General features: G+C 34.9%; 2 protein-coding genes across 3 annotated transcripts; one reads left to right on the plus strand and one right to left on the minus strand.

The window, feature by feature from the left end:
* Positions 1-447: 447 nt before the first annotated feature.
* LOC102596477 (cell number regulator 6) lies at positions 448-10,288 on the minus strand. 2 transcript variants are annotated; one of them, XM_015313868.1, is made up of 5 exons: positions 10,002-10,288; positions 9,783-9,895; positions 3,010-3,124; positions 1,494-1,762; positions 448-1,043 (listed from the first exon to the last, which is right to left on the minus strand). In XM_015313868.1, exons 2-5 carry the CDS (start codon positions 9,888-9,890, stop codon positions 816-818), a joined length of 720 nt encoding a protein of 239 aa, XP_015169354.1. In that variant the 5' UTR covers positions 9,891-9,895; positions 10,002-10,288; the 3' UTR covers positions 448-815. The 2 variants fall into 2 exon arrangements, with proteins under 2 accessions (XP_015169354.1, XP_006358252.1); XM_006358190.2 differs by having other exon boundaries at positions 9,783-9,903; positions 10,002-10,284.
* Positions 10,289-11,670: 1,382 nt separating this feature from the next.
* On the plus strand, positions 11,671-12,598 carry LOC107062790 (uncharacterized). Its single transcript, XM_015313858.1, has 3 exons — positions 11,671-11,770; positions 11,905-12,065; positions 12,146-12,598. Exons 2-3 carry the CDS (start codon positions 11,913-11,915, stop codon positions 12,554-12,556), a joined length of 564 nt encoding a protein of 187 aa, XP_015169344.1. The 5' UTR covers positions 11,671-11,770; positions 11,905-11,912; the 3' UTR covers positions 12,557-12,598.
* The last annotated feature ends 344 nt before the right edge of the window (positions 12,599-12,942 follow it).

The following is a 12,942-nucleotide window of genomic DNA, read 5'->3' on the forward strand; positions in this document are numbered from 1 at the left end:
TTGAAAATATTTTTTAAAAACAAACTTAATTTTTTTTCTTTTTGAAAGGAGTTGGGGGGCTGATGGGGGCGAGGATAGTGGGTGGGGTTTTAAAAAAATTAAAAATTAAAATTAGAAATATCTTTCAAAAACAATTTTTAATATTTTTTTGGGAGGGGATGGAGTAAAAAATTTGAATTTAAAAACAAGTTTTAAAATTATTGTTTTTTGGGGGCTGATTTGAGGGTAGGGACAAAATAAATTGATTTTTTCAACAAAAAAGTAATTGTAATTTGAAATTAAAAGAGAGTTTTGAAAAATGTTTTCCTTAAGTTTTGAAGGGAAGTCATTTTCCTTAAATTTGAGGAAAATGAGTTGATTTGAAAAACATTTAACCCAACCAAACATGAGAAAATTGAAAAACATTTTCCGAAATTTTTTTCCTTCATACCAAACACACCCTAAATATATAACAACATATGAATGTGCTATATATAAAGAACAAAAGAAAATTGATTGGGTGGTACCTATGACATAATGTAGTTCAAGAACTTTAACGTCATGAGCATTTTCAGCAGATAACAAAAAAAATTATAATAGCCTAGTTTGTGCGTCTAAAAATCCCATCCACTAACTTCTTCCTGAACACGAAACACCACGTTTCACCAAAAAAAATTATATGCATGATGAACCATACCCCTTAAAAAAAGACAATCTTTCTTTTTTCCATTTTCATCTGTATAAACATAGCTCCAAATCTGACTCTGCCAGTAGCAGAATACACCTTGTTTCAACTATACCTGATTTACCAAGTTGACAGTAACGATGAACAACCTTCATAGAGCTTGCATCTCGAGGTTAGTTTGATTGACCCCATTTGCAGAGGATGGTCCAGATTCTCTGTTGTCGACAGCAGCATTCATCTCCTGAACAGGTGGAGGGTTAACTATTGTCATTTGCATGGCAACGTTATCTGACAGACGACTCTTCATCTCCCGGTGCTCCTGGCATAAGGCACACCAGTGCAGGCAGCAATGCACCATGCAGGGGTCGCAGGGGGAATTCTGCATGTTAAGAAAGTAGCATGTAATATGAGGTACAATCTGACACAAAAGCCTGTTACTCTGCACATTTGCAATATTAGCTGTAGATATGAAATCTGTCGCATGGCCTAGCAGTGAACTCAGGAAGAATTGATGAGGTGCCAGATTTCATTTTCTCACTTGAAACACATTATATCTAATCAATAATATACTTTAAATGCCTTTTTCAGAAAACCACAAGAAATTACAGTTGGTTTTGAGAGTTGAGACAGTATAAGTCCAACGCCTATTAAAAAAAATTGGTCCAGAGCTATCAACAAAAATTATCAAACACCAAATTTTGCTAGGACAGGTTCTTTTTTTATTTTGGTGTATATAAATAACTGTCGATCAAATCAATCAAGGCCAAGAGTTGAGAAATTGAAGCCAATTATGCATAATATCGGATATGATACAGGAAAAATTGACTACCTTGAGATGATACTTCTTCTGCAGTGACTGACGAACCAGACCAGTGTATATGCCACACATCCACCAACTAAATAATAAACCTTCACAGATGAGGAATGACGTCCTTGGATCAATACCATGAAATGCTGCTGTTGCAGCTGCAACAGCAATTCCACCCTCAATGAAAATGGCATGACAAATGCAAGGAGTAGACCAAGGAGTATCATCGTCTCTTAGGCTCTCAACATTATGCCCAAACAAGACACATGGGCAGAAAAGTCCTCTCCAGCCTATACAGGTAATCAACAATTAGAGTCAGAAGCAGCATGACACATAAACTGACACAAAATGCATGCCTCATAAATCATAATCAAGAATGTGATGCAAATATTTATTCAGAGATGCTAGGGAATGCCAGAAATCAAGCCCAACAAAATAGTAACGACCACATGTCTAGCTTAACAGAAAACATATTTTTGCAGATTAAAAAGGTATCCATCCACTACTCAAAGATTAATGTCACTTTACTACAAAGAGTATGCTTATCCAGCTTGTATAATTTCAAATCTAATTCAGATGAATTAATCAAAAGATAAACAATTAGCAGCTTTAGCCCTAGAGTTCATCTCTTAAGACTAGTTTAATGTGTAGTAAGCAAAAACCAGATTGGTCATCAAGATCAAGGCACACATACTGTATTCATGTGAAACCGCCAGCCACTTGCAAGACAGACGCACAAACTAACCACACTTGGTCAGCCATAATTGGATCTGGAGATTTAAGTCTCAGAAAGACCACCTTTGTCTTATTCTTTCCTTTATAATGGCATTGTCTGAGTCTGTTTTCATGCTCCTTGATTATTCCACCGGGTACCTGCTACCTCCCATCGGCACAAGTACGAGGTAATAACTCTATCCACCATGAAGAAACGATATCACCTAGTATTTTTTGTTTATGCTAGGTTGGTCATCCATGAAGGCAGGATGCTTTGTGCACTGGGCTGCCTTCTTCGTATTTGAACCTTGTCACCAAGGTTTTGACCCACCACTAGATTGACCACTAGAACACACCCTTGGGTGATTTAAAAAACCACCTTTGTTTTGGTTAAAAATATAAAAACAGGACATGAGAGTGTAATGAAGCTACAGATGATGAATCAAGGCAAACAGCACTAGTTGTTTTTAGATACTGTGAATCCTGAGTTTTCACAGCTTTCTGTAGCAGACAAGTAATAACAGTTGCAGTGTTGCTTACAAAAAGAAATAGCTCCAACTTAAAAAATGCACTATAAAACACTTACAAGCGAATAGATGCAAATATATATTGCAGATAAATTGAGTTACATTGGAAGAACACAAAGATCAACACTTCCAAAGTTATATAACATTATGTCAGTTTCAGAATTCAGATACCATTCATCATCTGTCCCAACACCATTTCAAGCCTCAGGAATAATGCAACAAGTAGATAATAAACAGCACTGGAGAAGACTGCCAATTGTTTATAGGGCAATGCTAAGTACAAAAAAAGAACTTACAGCTATCTTTGTCTTCTGCACATCCAAAAATCCCAGTTGTCCAAGGCTCATCTGCAGGAGGCTCAAAACTCTCAGGCAGAGGTTGTCCACACTCATGGCACTTCCGACCAGCTAGCTGCCCAATCAAATGGATGACACGTGACATTAGCAATAGAAAGCAAGATAAAGGAGGATGAAACAACAGTACAAGTACCACTAACAATTTGATGGAGAAGTTTGTAAAAGGAGCCAATAAAGTCTGCCAGTATTTCACTAAAATCAGCTAACACAGCCAATTTGCAGAAAATTTCACAAAACTACAAAGAAATTTGTCTGAATGCTTTCTTATGCAGAATAGCTGTCTATAGCTTAGCAGCAAGTTTCCTCCTGTCCATGATGCATATTGCACAATATAGTCTGATACAACTTTCCAATATATGCATCTTATGACTGCACATATCCACTATGCAATTTCAATTTACTCCCAAAATGGAAGTTACATTTTAGAAGGGGTTTAAATAATTGGATACGGGATGAAATTGAATTACTCGTGGCATATCTCTCCTGATGTTAACAAGAGGGGCTTCTTAGTTTTGTTTCAACCAGCAAAAATGGATGCTATTCAGTAAAAAAAACTACTCCTCTCTGCTGCAAATCAAGGAGCTGGGAGATCAACTGGCCTTGGAACATACTATGGAAAGCAAAGGCAGCCAACAGAAGCTTGCTTTGGATGGTTAGCAGCAAAAGAGGGCCCGTCTAACCCAAGTAGCATTATAGAGATGAGCTTACTCACTTTGCACTACGTATTTTTTGTGTGGAGGTTCATTGGAAACCAGCAATCATCTCCTCCTTCATTGCAAATTCAATTGGCAGATTTGGTCTTTCCTCTTGAATATTTTTGGAGTTTTTTTTGATGATTCCCCAAGATGTGAGAAGTCTACTATCTTACTGGCACGGAGAAAGGATTGAGAAGGAAAGAAGCAAACTTTGAACACTATCCATTATGAATCATGTGGACCATTGGTTGGAGAAGGAAGAACAAATAGTACTAGGAAATGACGAGACATTCTTCTTTTGTAAAGTAATAGATATCTACACTCCTTGTATTCATGGTGTAGACACACTATGCTAGACAACACAGCCTTCTTATGGATTTTTGGAAGCTATGATGCTCTAACTATTTTTTATTTTTTTGATAACCGAGAAATTTGTCTGTTACCCGCCCTTTGGACCAACCACAGCCTTCTAAACTTGGTGGATAATGGGCCCGCTCCCCCTCTACCCTTCTCCACTTAAATACCGAGATTCCTTTGCATGGTGTGGGGCTTGAACCTGTGACCTAAGCCACAAATCCTCCACCTTTTGCCACTTGAGCTAGGCCTTGGGGGCTATGATGCTCTAACTATTAAGATAAACCCAACGCTCCCTTCTGAAGGTTTTAAGTACCTCCTTGGTAGAATTTATTAAAATTGTACCTTACTTCATAAAAATGTTTTACTTAAAGATACAATGGCAACTAAGTCAAAATATATAGCAGTGCTACTAAGGCATAAGGTGCAAAAGAGTGACAAGGTCCTTGGGACTTGAAGTGAAAAACGAGAAGTAAATAGCACAATTCACAACATTAAAAAGTACCTAACATATATATTAATTAATTCAGTACTACAATGATCAAGGTGCAATAACATACTCCCTCTGTATCAATTTATTTGTCCGATTTTGACTTGACATGGATATTAACAAAGTAAAGAAGACTCTTGAAATTAGTGGTCTTAAACTAAAGATATGTACAGTGTAGCAAAATGTCTAATCTTGTGGTCTTAAACATGTCATGTGAAAAGTTGGAATTAAAGAGTCGACAAAAAAGGGCATTTTTTTCAAACAGACTAAAAAGGAAAGTAAGAGAAACAAATTGGAATATAGGGGGAAATTAATTTTAAAAAATTCTGAGTAGGGGAAAAAAATACATCTTTTGGTATTCAATATACAATAACAACGATATTAATCGAACCCCGTGACCTATATATCACGGGTTCAAGTTGTGGAAGCAGCCACTAATGCTTGCATTAGGGTAGGTTATCTACATCACACCCCTCGGGGTGCGGTCCTTTCCCAGACCCTACTAACATGGGATACTTTGTACACCGGGCTGTCCCTTTTTTTTTACTAATCCAACACCTAGCTTCAACACCTAGCTTCAAGAACTGAATGCTTCTTGTCGAGATCACATGGCGTGTTATTATTTGAAGCACATACATTTATGAAGCGATATATGTCTTCACATTGCTTCCTTGCTTGAATGACTTCATCGATGAAGCGCTTCAAACGCCGAAGCAATAGTTTTCTACAAAACTAATCTCTAGTTTGAATTATGTTCTGATACAACTGAGGAAAATTAAGTAATAAATAAAGTTATGCTATGGCAACAAATTTTGATGTCGCACTAAGCATGGGACAGGTTTGATGGGTTAAAATTTGGAAATCGCTGACGAGAAGCAGAAAGATAATAGAAGAACATGAAGATAAAGGGTGGCAGCATTGTAATATAAGATAAGAAATTTGGAATATCCTAAATGGTCACCCAAGTATTAAACAGAAAGAGAATAGAAGAACAGGAAGAGAGAGGGTGTCAACAATGTAATATAAGATAAGATATTTGAAATATCCTAAATGATCACCCAAGTTTTAGAAATATCCAACAAAACTCATTTTTTTGGACAATTAGGGGTGGCAATTGGGTGGGTCAAAATGTCTCAAGACAACAAACAGCTCAAGACCCAATCCAACCCAAATATACTTGGGTCAAATGGGTTATAACCCAACCAGCCCAATTTTTCTTAAGTTTTAATTGATTTTTAAAGACTTCGTACCTAATAAAATTATTAGTTTTCTTTATTATGACTATATGTAACATATCAAATTAAACAAAGAGTTAAATATTTTGACAAAATTTCTCATTAGTCAATTTGGGTTACATATCGACCTACTTTTTAATGGGTTGAAATGGAAGGGCTGAAACAAGTTGAGCTAATTTGGGTGAGGGGCGTAGCTATAGCTACCCCAGGGTGTCCAACTAGACATCCTTCGTTGAAAAATTACGTTGTATACATATATATATATATATGTCAAATTCTACATTTAAAAGATATATATATGTCAAATTCACCCTTGACAAAAGCTATCCCTTTGGCGTAGTGGTAATAGGTGTTCATTTAAATGAAGGAGTTCCGGGTTCGAATCTCAAATAACACAACATTTTTTTGTTTTATTTTGACAGCCAATAAAATTTCTAGCTCCGCCACTATTTGGGTGAGTCAATAACCCACCCAAACTTAAACGGATTGGGTAGGTTGGACGGGTTGGGTTTGATTTTGCCACCCCTAAGGATAATAAAGCCACTCAACTATCAATATTTTCCTCAAAAAATGCTAAACAGTTCAAAAGCCTCCTTCTCTTCTAGTTGGCATGACATGTCATTAAAGCCTTTTTAAATAATAAATTTACTTTACTCATAAAACTCATTTAATGAGCTCATATCTTATACCTGATCAACCATGACTCGGTTCAGAATCGGCAAAGGAATCCTAATTATAGTGTTGAAAATCTACTATTAAAAACCATCTTTAATTAGTAGAGCCAAAGATGGTTTATTCATTTGCTTAGCTTATAAGCATGGCAGCTTAACTAAAATGTAAAACAATTATTTACCTAAAATTCTAGCTAGCTGTTAATAAATTGTGATCCTAATTAAATAAGTATAACTAAACTCTAGCTAGCTGTTAATAAATTGTGATCCTAATTAAATAAGTAATAAAGTTATAAGGAAGAACTTGGGTTTAATTTTTTTAAATGGGTTACAGGGTCAGAATCCATTGGAGTTGGGTATTCTTTAATAAATGGGTGAATTTTAAATTTAATACTAATGGCAAATTTAGGACATGCCAAGTCACTATTTTAAAGACTCAAAATTTACCCCAAGCCGCTTTGGTAGTTTCAGGGAATATTTGAGCCAAAAAAATGTTAGGGGTATTTTCAAATCTAAAGACTAATGGACCATACAGCACCCAAGGGTGTTAGTGGCCAATGACATGGGTGAGATCTCATCAGAGACAAAAAAAACACTAGGTGATCTCTTCTTAGAGTTACCTTGTACATGTTGCTAGGTGGGAGGTCAAAGGTATCTAGTGGAATTAGTCGAGGTGTGTGCAAGCTGGTTCGAACACCACGATCATCCAAAAAAAATATTAACGGACCATATGAGCCATTTTCAATATATCAGGGGTATTTTTTTTATCCTTATCCGTAGGAAGTATGATTTGGTTCAATAAATATGATCTTTGGTTGAACTTATAGTGACTTAATAGAAAGTATGATTTGATTCATTTGTCATTTTTTAACCGAATCATATTTGATTGGGTATTATAAAGTATGAATTTGGTTAAAAATGTGTTTGATGAGTCAAATAAGCTCATTACTAAAAATAATGAGGCTTTAATGACATGACATATCAACTAGGAAAGAAGTATATTTTTGAAGTATTTAGTATCTTTTGAGGAAAATAGTCATATTAGAGTGACTTTATTGTCTAAAAGAGACAAAAGTGATTTTTATAGGATATTTCAAAACTTGAGTGACCATTCAGGGAATTACTCAGGAGTTGGAGTGGCACATTTATAACAAAAATTGAAATGTATATTGAGATACTTCTGCCACCTGGAAATTATTACACGAGCTTCCAGCATAAGTTAACTGTTAACCATCCAGCCAGCACATACTGCCAACATTTTCTTGGAATATTATGTAAATCTAGAGAAGTACAACATGGAAGCTGAAAACTATAACATAACATAAACTAGAACAAAAAACAACCAAGACTCACTAGCAACAAGCCATAAGATATTAACCAAGATGCAAGAGATTTGAAGCAATTTTACGACTTAAATTTGAATTCTATGGCACTACTTCTTGCAATCTGATTTGCACCATCTTTTAATGTTCATTAGCTACTATCAGTTTGGATAGATAAACAAGCTAAGATAAATTATGACACTTACACAGAAGCTCAAAAGCCAAGATTGACCCGTCAATCTTTATGATAATAGAAATACTTACGAATTTACACCCCAGGCCCAATTATTCTCATCTTTCAACTCTAGTAGAAGGACTCAAATAATAAATTTGCAAAGACTTGAATATGCTAAAGATAAGAAAAATAACCCTGAAGAAAGATTGAAAGAGGCCTTTTCTCACCTTTAACTAAATTTCCTTCTGTACCAATTACCAACAAGGTAAACCATACGTATGGACGGTACCAACATATTCAAGGGCAACATGTATGATCACTGCTTACCACTTTATATTGCATCTAGCCCCTAAAATCACCATTGGCCTTTTTTCAGAATTAAATTACCACCCCCCCTGCCCTTCCGAGACTTATTACCATGTGTAACATAACAGGTAAATTTATTGAGCTCCCTTAATAACAACCAAATAAGTTCTTCTCAAACTCGGAGTTTACAAGATTAACAGGTTAGAAATGTGTTATATCATCATAGCTTGAATGTAAAAATAAGAATTTGTGTTGAACAAAATAATGGTCTTGCTTGACCAATGTATTGTAGGCTTCACCTTAACTGGAACCTAGATGTTTAATTGGCTACGATCTATCACAATCAGACTGCGCGGACATAAAACGCTAAGTCCCTTTACTTATTCCTTGTATAGGTGCATATGCATTAAATTGACAAGCTGAGGATTAGATAGACTCAAATAGAATTTCCAGTGTAAGGATTATACTGATGCGTTTTGATTGATGGAAACATAATGTACTAAAGAGAGAAGAAAGTGGGAGAATCCAGCTGCCTGTTAATGCTTAAAATCAATTACTCATGGAAGGAATGGACACTTCAGCCTCTTTAATCAAACAAATAAGCTTTCCCCATACTACTTCTCATTGGAAATTATGTTAAAATGAGAAAAGCATCAATAGTGGAGCAACATATGTACAGAATTCTGTTCCTGTTGACGCCAAAAAATCCTTTCGAAGTAGTAAGTTGGTTTGATCTTTCAAAGCACACAATTTGATACATTGGAAAAATGACTCTAACAACACTACCATTTTAAGTGTTTGTAATTAGGTCTTCTAAGTTAGCGGTAAGGTGGTGTACGTTCTACCCTCTCCATTTCATACCCTACTTTGTGGGATTGCACTGGGTTTGTTGTTGTTGTTCTTAGGTCTTACAATTGAATTTGTAAATACCACAATTAAACAAGAAATGTAGCTCTAATTGAGTTATTAGAGCCTAGAGGTAATTCCAAAACTTTTGGTGCCTATAAATAATTCTAAACCTCCGCAAAGAAATCCTTCATCATCTATAATGAGCCTAATGTTGAACTGCAGATCTGGTCATATCAGATAAAGTTGGATAAAAATATAAGCAGAGTTTGCAGCAAGGACACTTAGTATGAACCTATATGCTCCAACCTCAATGCACAGGTTTATCAAATACTTCTGCCTGTGGGTTGCAGCAGACTGTCCGGTGGATCCGTTGAGGAGTGTGCAAGCTAGCTAATTAGAAAAAAATAATTACAATCAAAGTTCACCAAAGACTCAAAATGCAACCACATGATCATGTTACCAGATCAATCACCAAACATACCGAGTGTTAGTCGCTTCGATCTAACGCAATTTGCTACACCGGGCACAGTAGCTAAGTCCGAAATAGATCAAAATTCTACATCAACCGGCAACAGGATTTCGATAAAATACAAACAGATGATAGAAAGAACAAAACCTGAGGGACATCAATAGGCTGATTAAGCTCCCCGGGCTTAATGTCCTCGCGAGGCGCTTGATCTTTCGTCAATTTCACATACCTCGACGCATTTCCTCCTTCAGCCATCTGATCTGCAAAACCATACCACCGCCAACCACAAAAAATAATAATCAAATTTCAGCAATCAAAGTGAAGTCAAAAGAGAATTTATCTTGAAAATGAAGATTCAAATCGTACCTTGTAACAGTCGTAGAGTGAGGCAGATTCTTCGTGCCGTCGAGAGAGTGAGTAAAATGAGGTAAAAGCGTAACTGCTAAGTATTAAGAGAGAAAGTCAGTGAAGGCTCGGATTCGGTAGGGGCGGGATTACTTTATCTTGTTGTAGATCTTCCGGCGTTTATTACAACGCGAAAATCGCTACTTCCTCCTTTTGGGGACTTTTCCTATTTTGCTTAGTACGGCAGAAACGCCGACTCTTTTGCGTGCTTATTCATATTTTTAGCCAATTAGTTACGGCCACAGCTTGTACTTTTTATAAGTTGTGTCACACTCTGGAGTTCTTTCTACTTTCTTCTTGCCAATTTATTTGCCATCTATATCATTTTATTTGAGAAAAGATATATTCATATCATTATTTGTTAACTCAAAACACATAGATGAATCAAACTTTTAACGGATAATATAAATAAATTTTTTCTTAAAGTTCGATGATATATTTGAACTTTTTTCCTTTTTAAAAAATGATTTAATTAATGACGTGGACGATCATAATCGACCACGTGTAAAAAAAAGTTGCAAAATTATAATTGTTTTTAGTTAACAAATAGTGGCATGGATGAGCCTTTTCTCAAACGGATATGACATAAATAAGCTAAATTTTTAACAGATGACGATGAGTCTTTTCTCAAAGTTAGATGGCATATTTGAGCATTTTCCATTATTTTTATTTGAATTGACTTTTTAAAAACTAGTTTATAAGTTAAAATCAATAAATTAAGATAGGATAAAAAATATAATTATATTATGAATAAAGCTTTAATAATCTTATTATAAAGGGAAAATGATTTGAAAAATACTTCAACTTTGGCCAAAATTGTTGTTACGATACCAAATTTTATGGAGAACCTTTTACCCCTGCACTATTTAATAGTGTATTTTAAAGGCATATATGTGTCTATGTGGACACATTACTATTTAAAATGATGCAATATTTATGATGTCCACGTAGACACATATATATCTTTAAAATACACTATTAAATAGTACATGGGGTAAAAGGTCCTTTCCAAAGTTTGGTATCATAACAACAATTTCGGTCAAGGTTAAAGTATTTTTCAGACTCTTTTCCCTATTATAAATATAGCATTGATAGTCTATAATCTATATATAATAATAATGTTGGATAATTAAAAAAGTGAGATAGTATATCTCATTATGAGCATTATTATTTATCTTTTTTTCTTTAAATTTTGAACTTTTCTATTAATTTTTTTTATCAAAAAGCTTTTATAAAAATATATTTATTTCCTCATTAATTATTGACATATATTTCATTTATTTCCTCTATCATCTCTATGCCCGTTTATTTTCTGTCATAAAGCCAATAACAATTTCTTTGGAAGCATTTCCATGAAGCAGACCAAACTAATAAGGCAAAAGGCATAAATTGCCCCCTAAACGTATACCCAAAAGTCATTTACACACTTTAACTAATGGAGTGACCTATTACACACCTTAAGTACATAAAAGTATATTTATTTCCCCCTTCCGTCACCCAACCCAGGGCGCGTTTCGCTCCACATAGTTGAGCGCGTCAACACGCTAATAAAGTCATTTTTATTTATTTTTTTAATTAAAAAAATCTAACCCAACGGTTATATTTCCATTCCCTTCACATAACCCACCCACCCGACCCTAATGAACAAAACCCCTAAATTTTCACCCAAAAATCTGAATCAAGAACCCTAAATTCAAACATAGTTCAAAATTCCTTCTTTTGAATCAAAGGTAACTCTTTTTCATTATTATTCATTCATCTCTTTTCCATTTTGATTCATTTCTCTCTTTTTCATTTTGATTTGTTTCTATCTATTTCGTATTTTGAATTTTTAGTTGTTTGATTCGCGGTAATTCTTATTAAGGTGCTACAATGGCTCGAATAAGCTTGACTAGGCTCTGTTTACAAGAGGAAGATCATGAATTGGAAGAGGTGCGATGCAAACACGGATTTGTTTTGCCTTTGCTGACCTCTTGGACCCCGAGAAATCCTAGTAGAAGATATTGGGGTTGTCCTTACTATGGGGTAAGTTAATCTTTTTTAAGAGTTGAATAATTCGTTTTGTTGTTTCAAGAGCCATAGAATGATTCGTTTTGTTTTTTAAGAATGCTAGATCATGCGATTTTTGGCTTTGGAAAGATGATTATATTGATCCAAGATCCAAATTTGTGATTCCCAAGTTGTTGGGAAGAATTGCGGAGCTTGAACATAGTGTTGAATCTTCTCGAAAAGTTGAAACTTCGGATAAGGAAATCAACAAGCCTACTAAGTCGACCAAATCCATGGAAAGCAAAATAGATATGAACAAGAAGGAGTCAAAAATGGACAATTTTGATGATGATTTGAAGAAGATGAAAGCAGTTGAAAAGAAATGGAAAAAAAAATTGGCCAAGTCCAAGAAAAGGGAGAAACAACTTTGGATTGCTCTGTTGTGTGTTTGTATTTTAGGTGTAAGTTTAGTATTTCAAAGAGTATTGTTTCTGAAAGGAGAAGGACATTCAAGGAAATTGTCATGATCTCTTATTGTACCAAAAATTTGCAATATTGTGTTGAACTTGTAAGGCTTTTGTGTAATGAAAAGAATTTACAAAGCTTCCCTTAGCTTAATTTGTCTCATTTATTGTTGCAAGTATTTGATTTTGTATTTGGTCATAAACTATATATTTAGTGTGTACAACTATCTGCTCAACTGTCTAAACTATACGTTTGTGTAGCCACTGCTTAAGTAGTCACTTATTGCCCTCCATAAACACAAAAACCATCACTAAAAGAGAAGCAATATTGTTACATAAACAGACATTCATAACTGCATAATCATTAATCAAAATATAAGTTAATATATGTCAAAGCAGTTACATAATCAAACACCACAAATCAAAATGCAGTCACAACTGCAATTCAT

The sequence above is a fragment of the Solanum tuberosum genome, unplaced genomic scaffold, assembly GCF_000226075.1.
Source record: "Solanum tuberosum cultivar DM 1-3 516 R44 unplaced genomic scaffold, SolTub_3.0 scf00271, whole genome shotgun sequence".
Taxonomy (NCBI): domain Eukaryota; kingdom Viridiplantae; phylum Streptophyta; class Magnoliopsida; order Solanales; family Solanaceae; genus Solanum; species Solanum tuberosum.

Bases quoted from the DNA above. Each gene is read 5' to 3' on its own strand.
- LOC102596477 (XM_015313868.1), bottom strand. From the start codon at position 9,890: ATGGCTGAAGGAGGAAATGCGTCGAGGTATGTGAAATTGACGAAAGAT. The intron at 3,125-9,782 runs GTTTTGTTCTTT...TTGATTGGGCAG, and splicing joins AGCCTATTGATGTCCCTCAG to CTAGCTGGTCGGAAGTGCCA. The intron at 1,763-3,009 runs GTAAGTTCTTTT...TTACCTGTATAG, and splicing joins TGCAGAAGACAAAGATAGCT to GCTGGAGAGGACTTTTCTGC.
- LOC107062790 (XM_015313858.1), top strand. From the start codon at position 11,913: ATGGCTCGAATAAGCTTGACTAGGCTCTGTTTACAAGAGGAAGATCAT. The intron at 12,066-12,145 runs GTAAGTTAATCT...TTGTTTTTTAAG, and splicing joins GGGGTTGTCCTTACTATGGG to AATGCTAGATCATGCGATTT.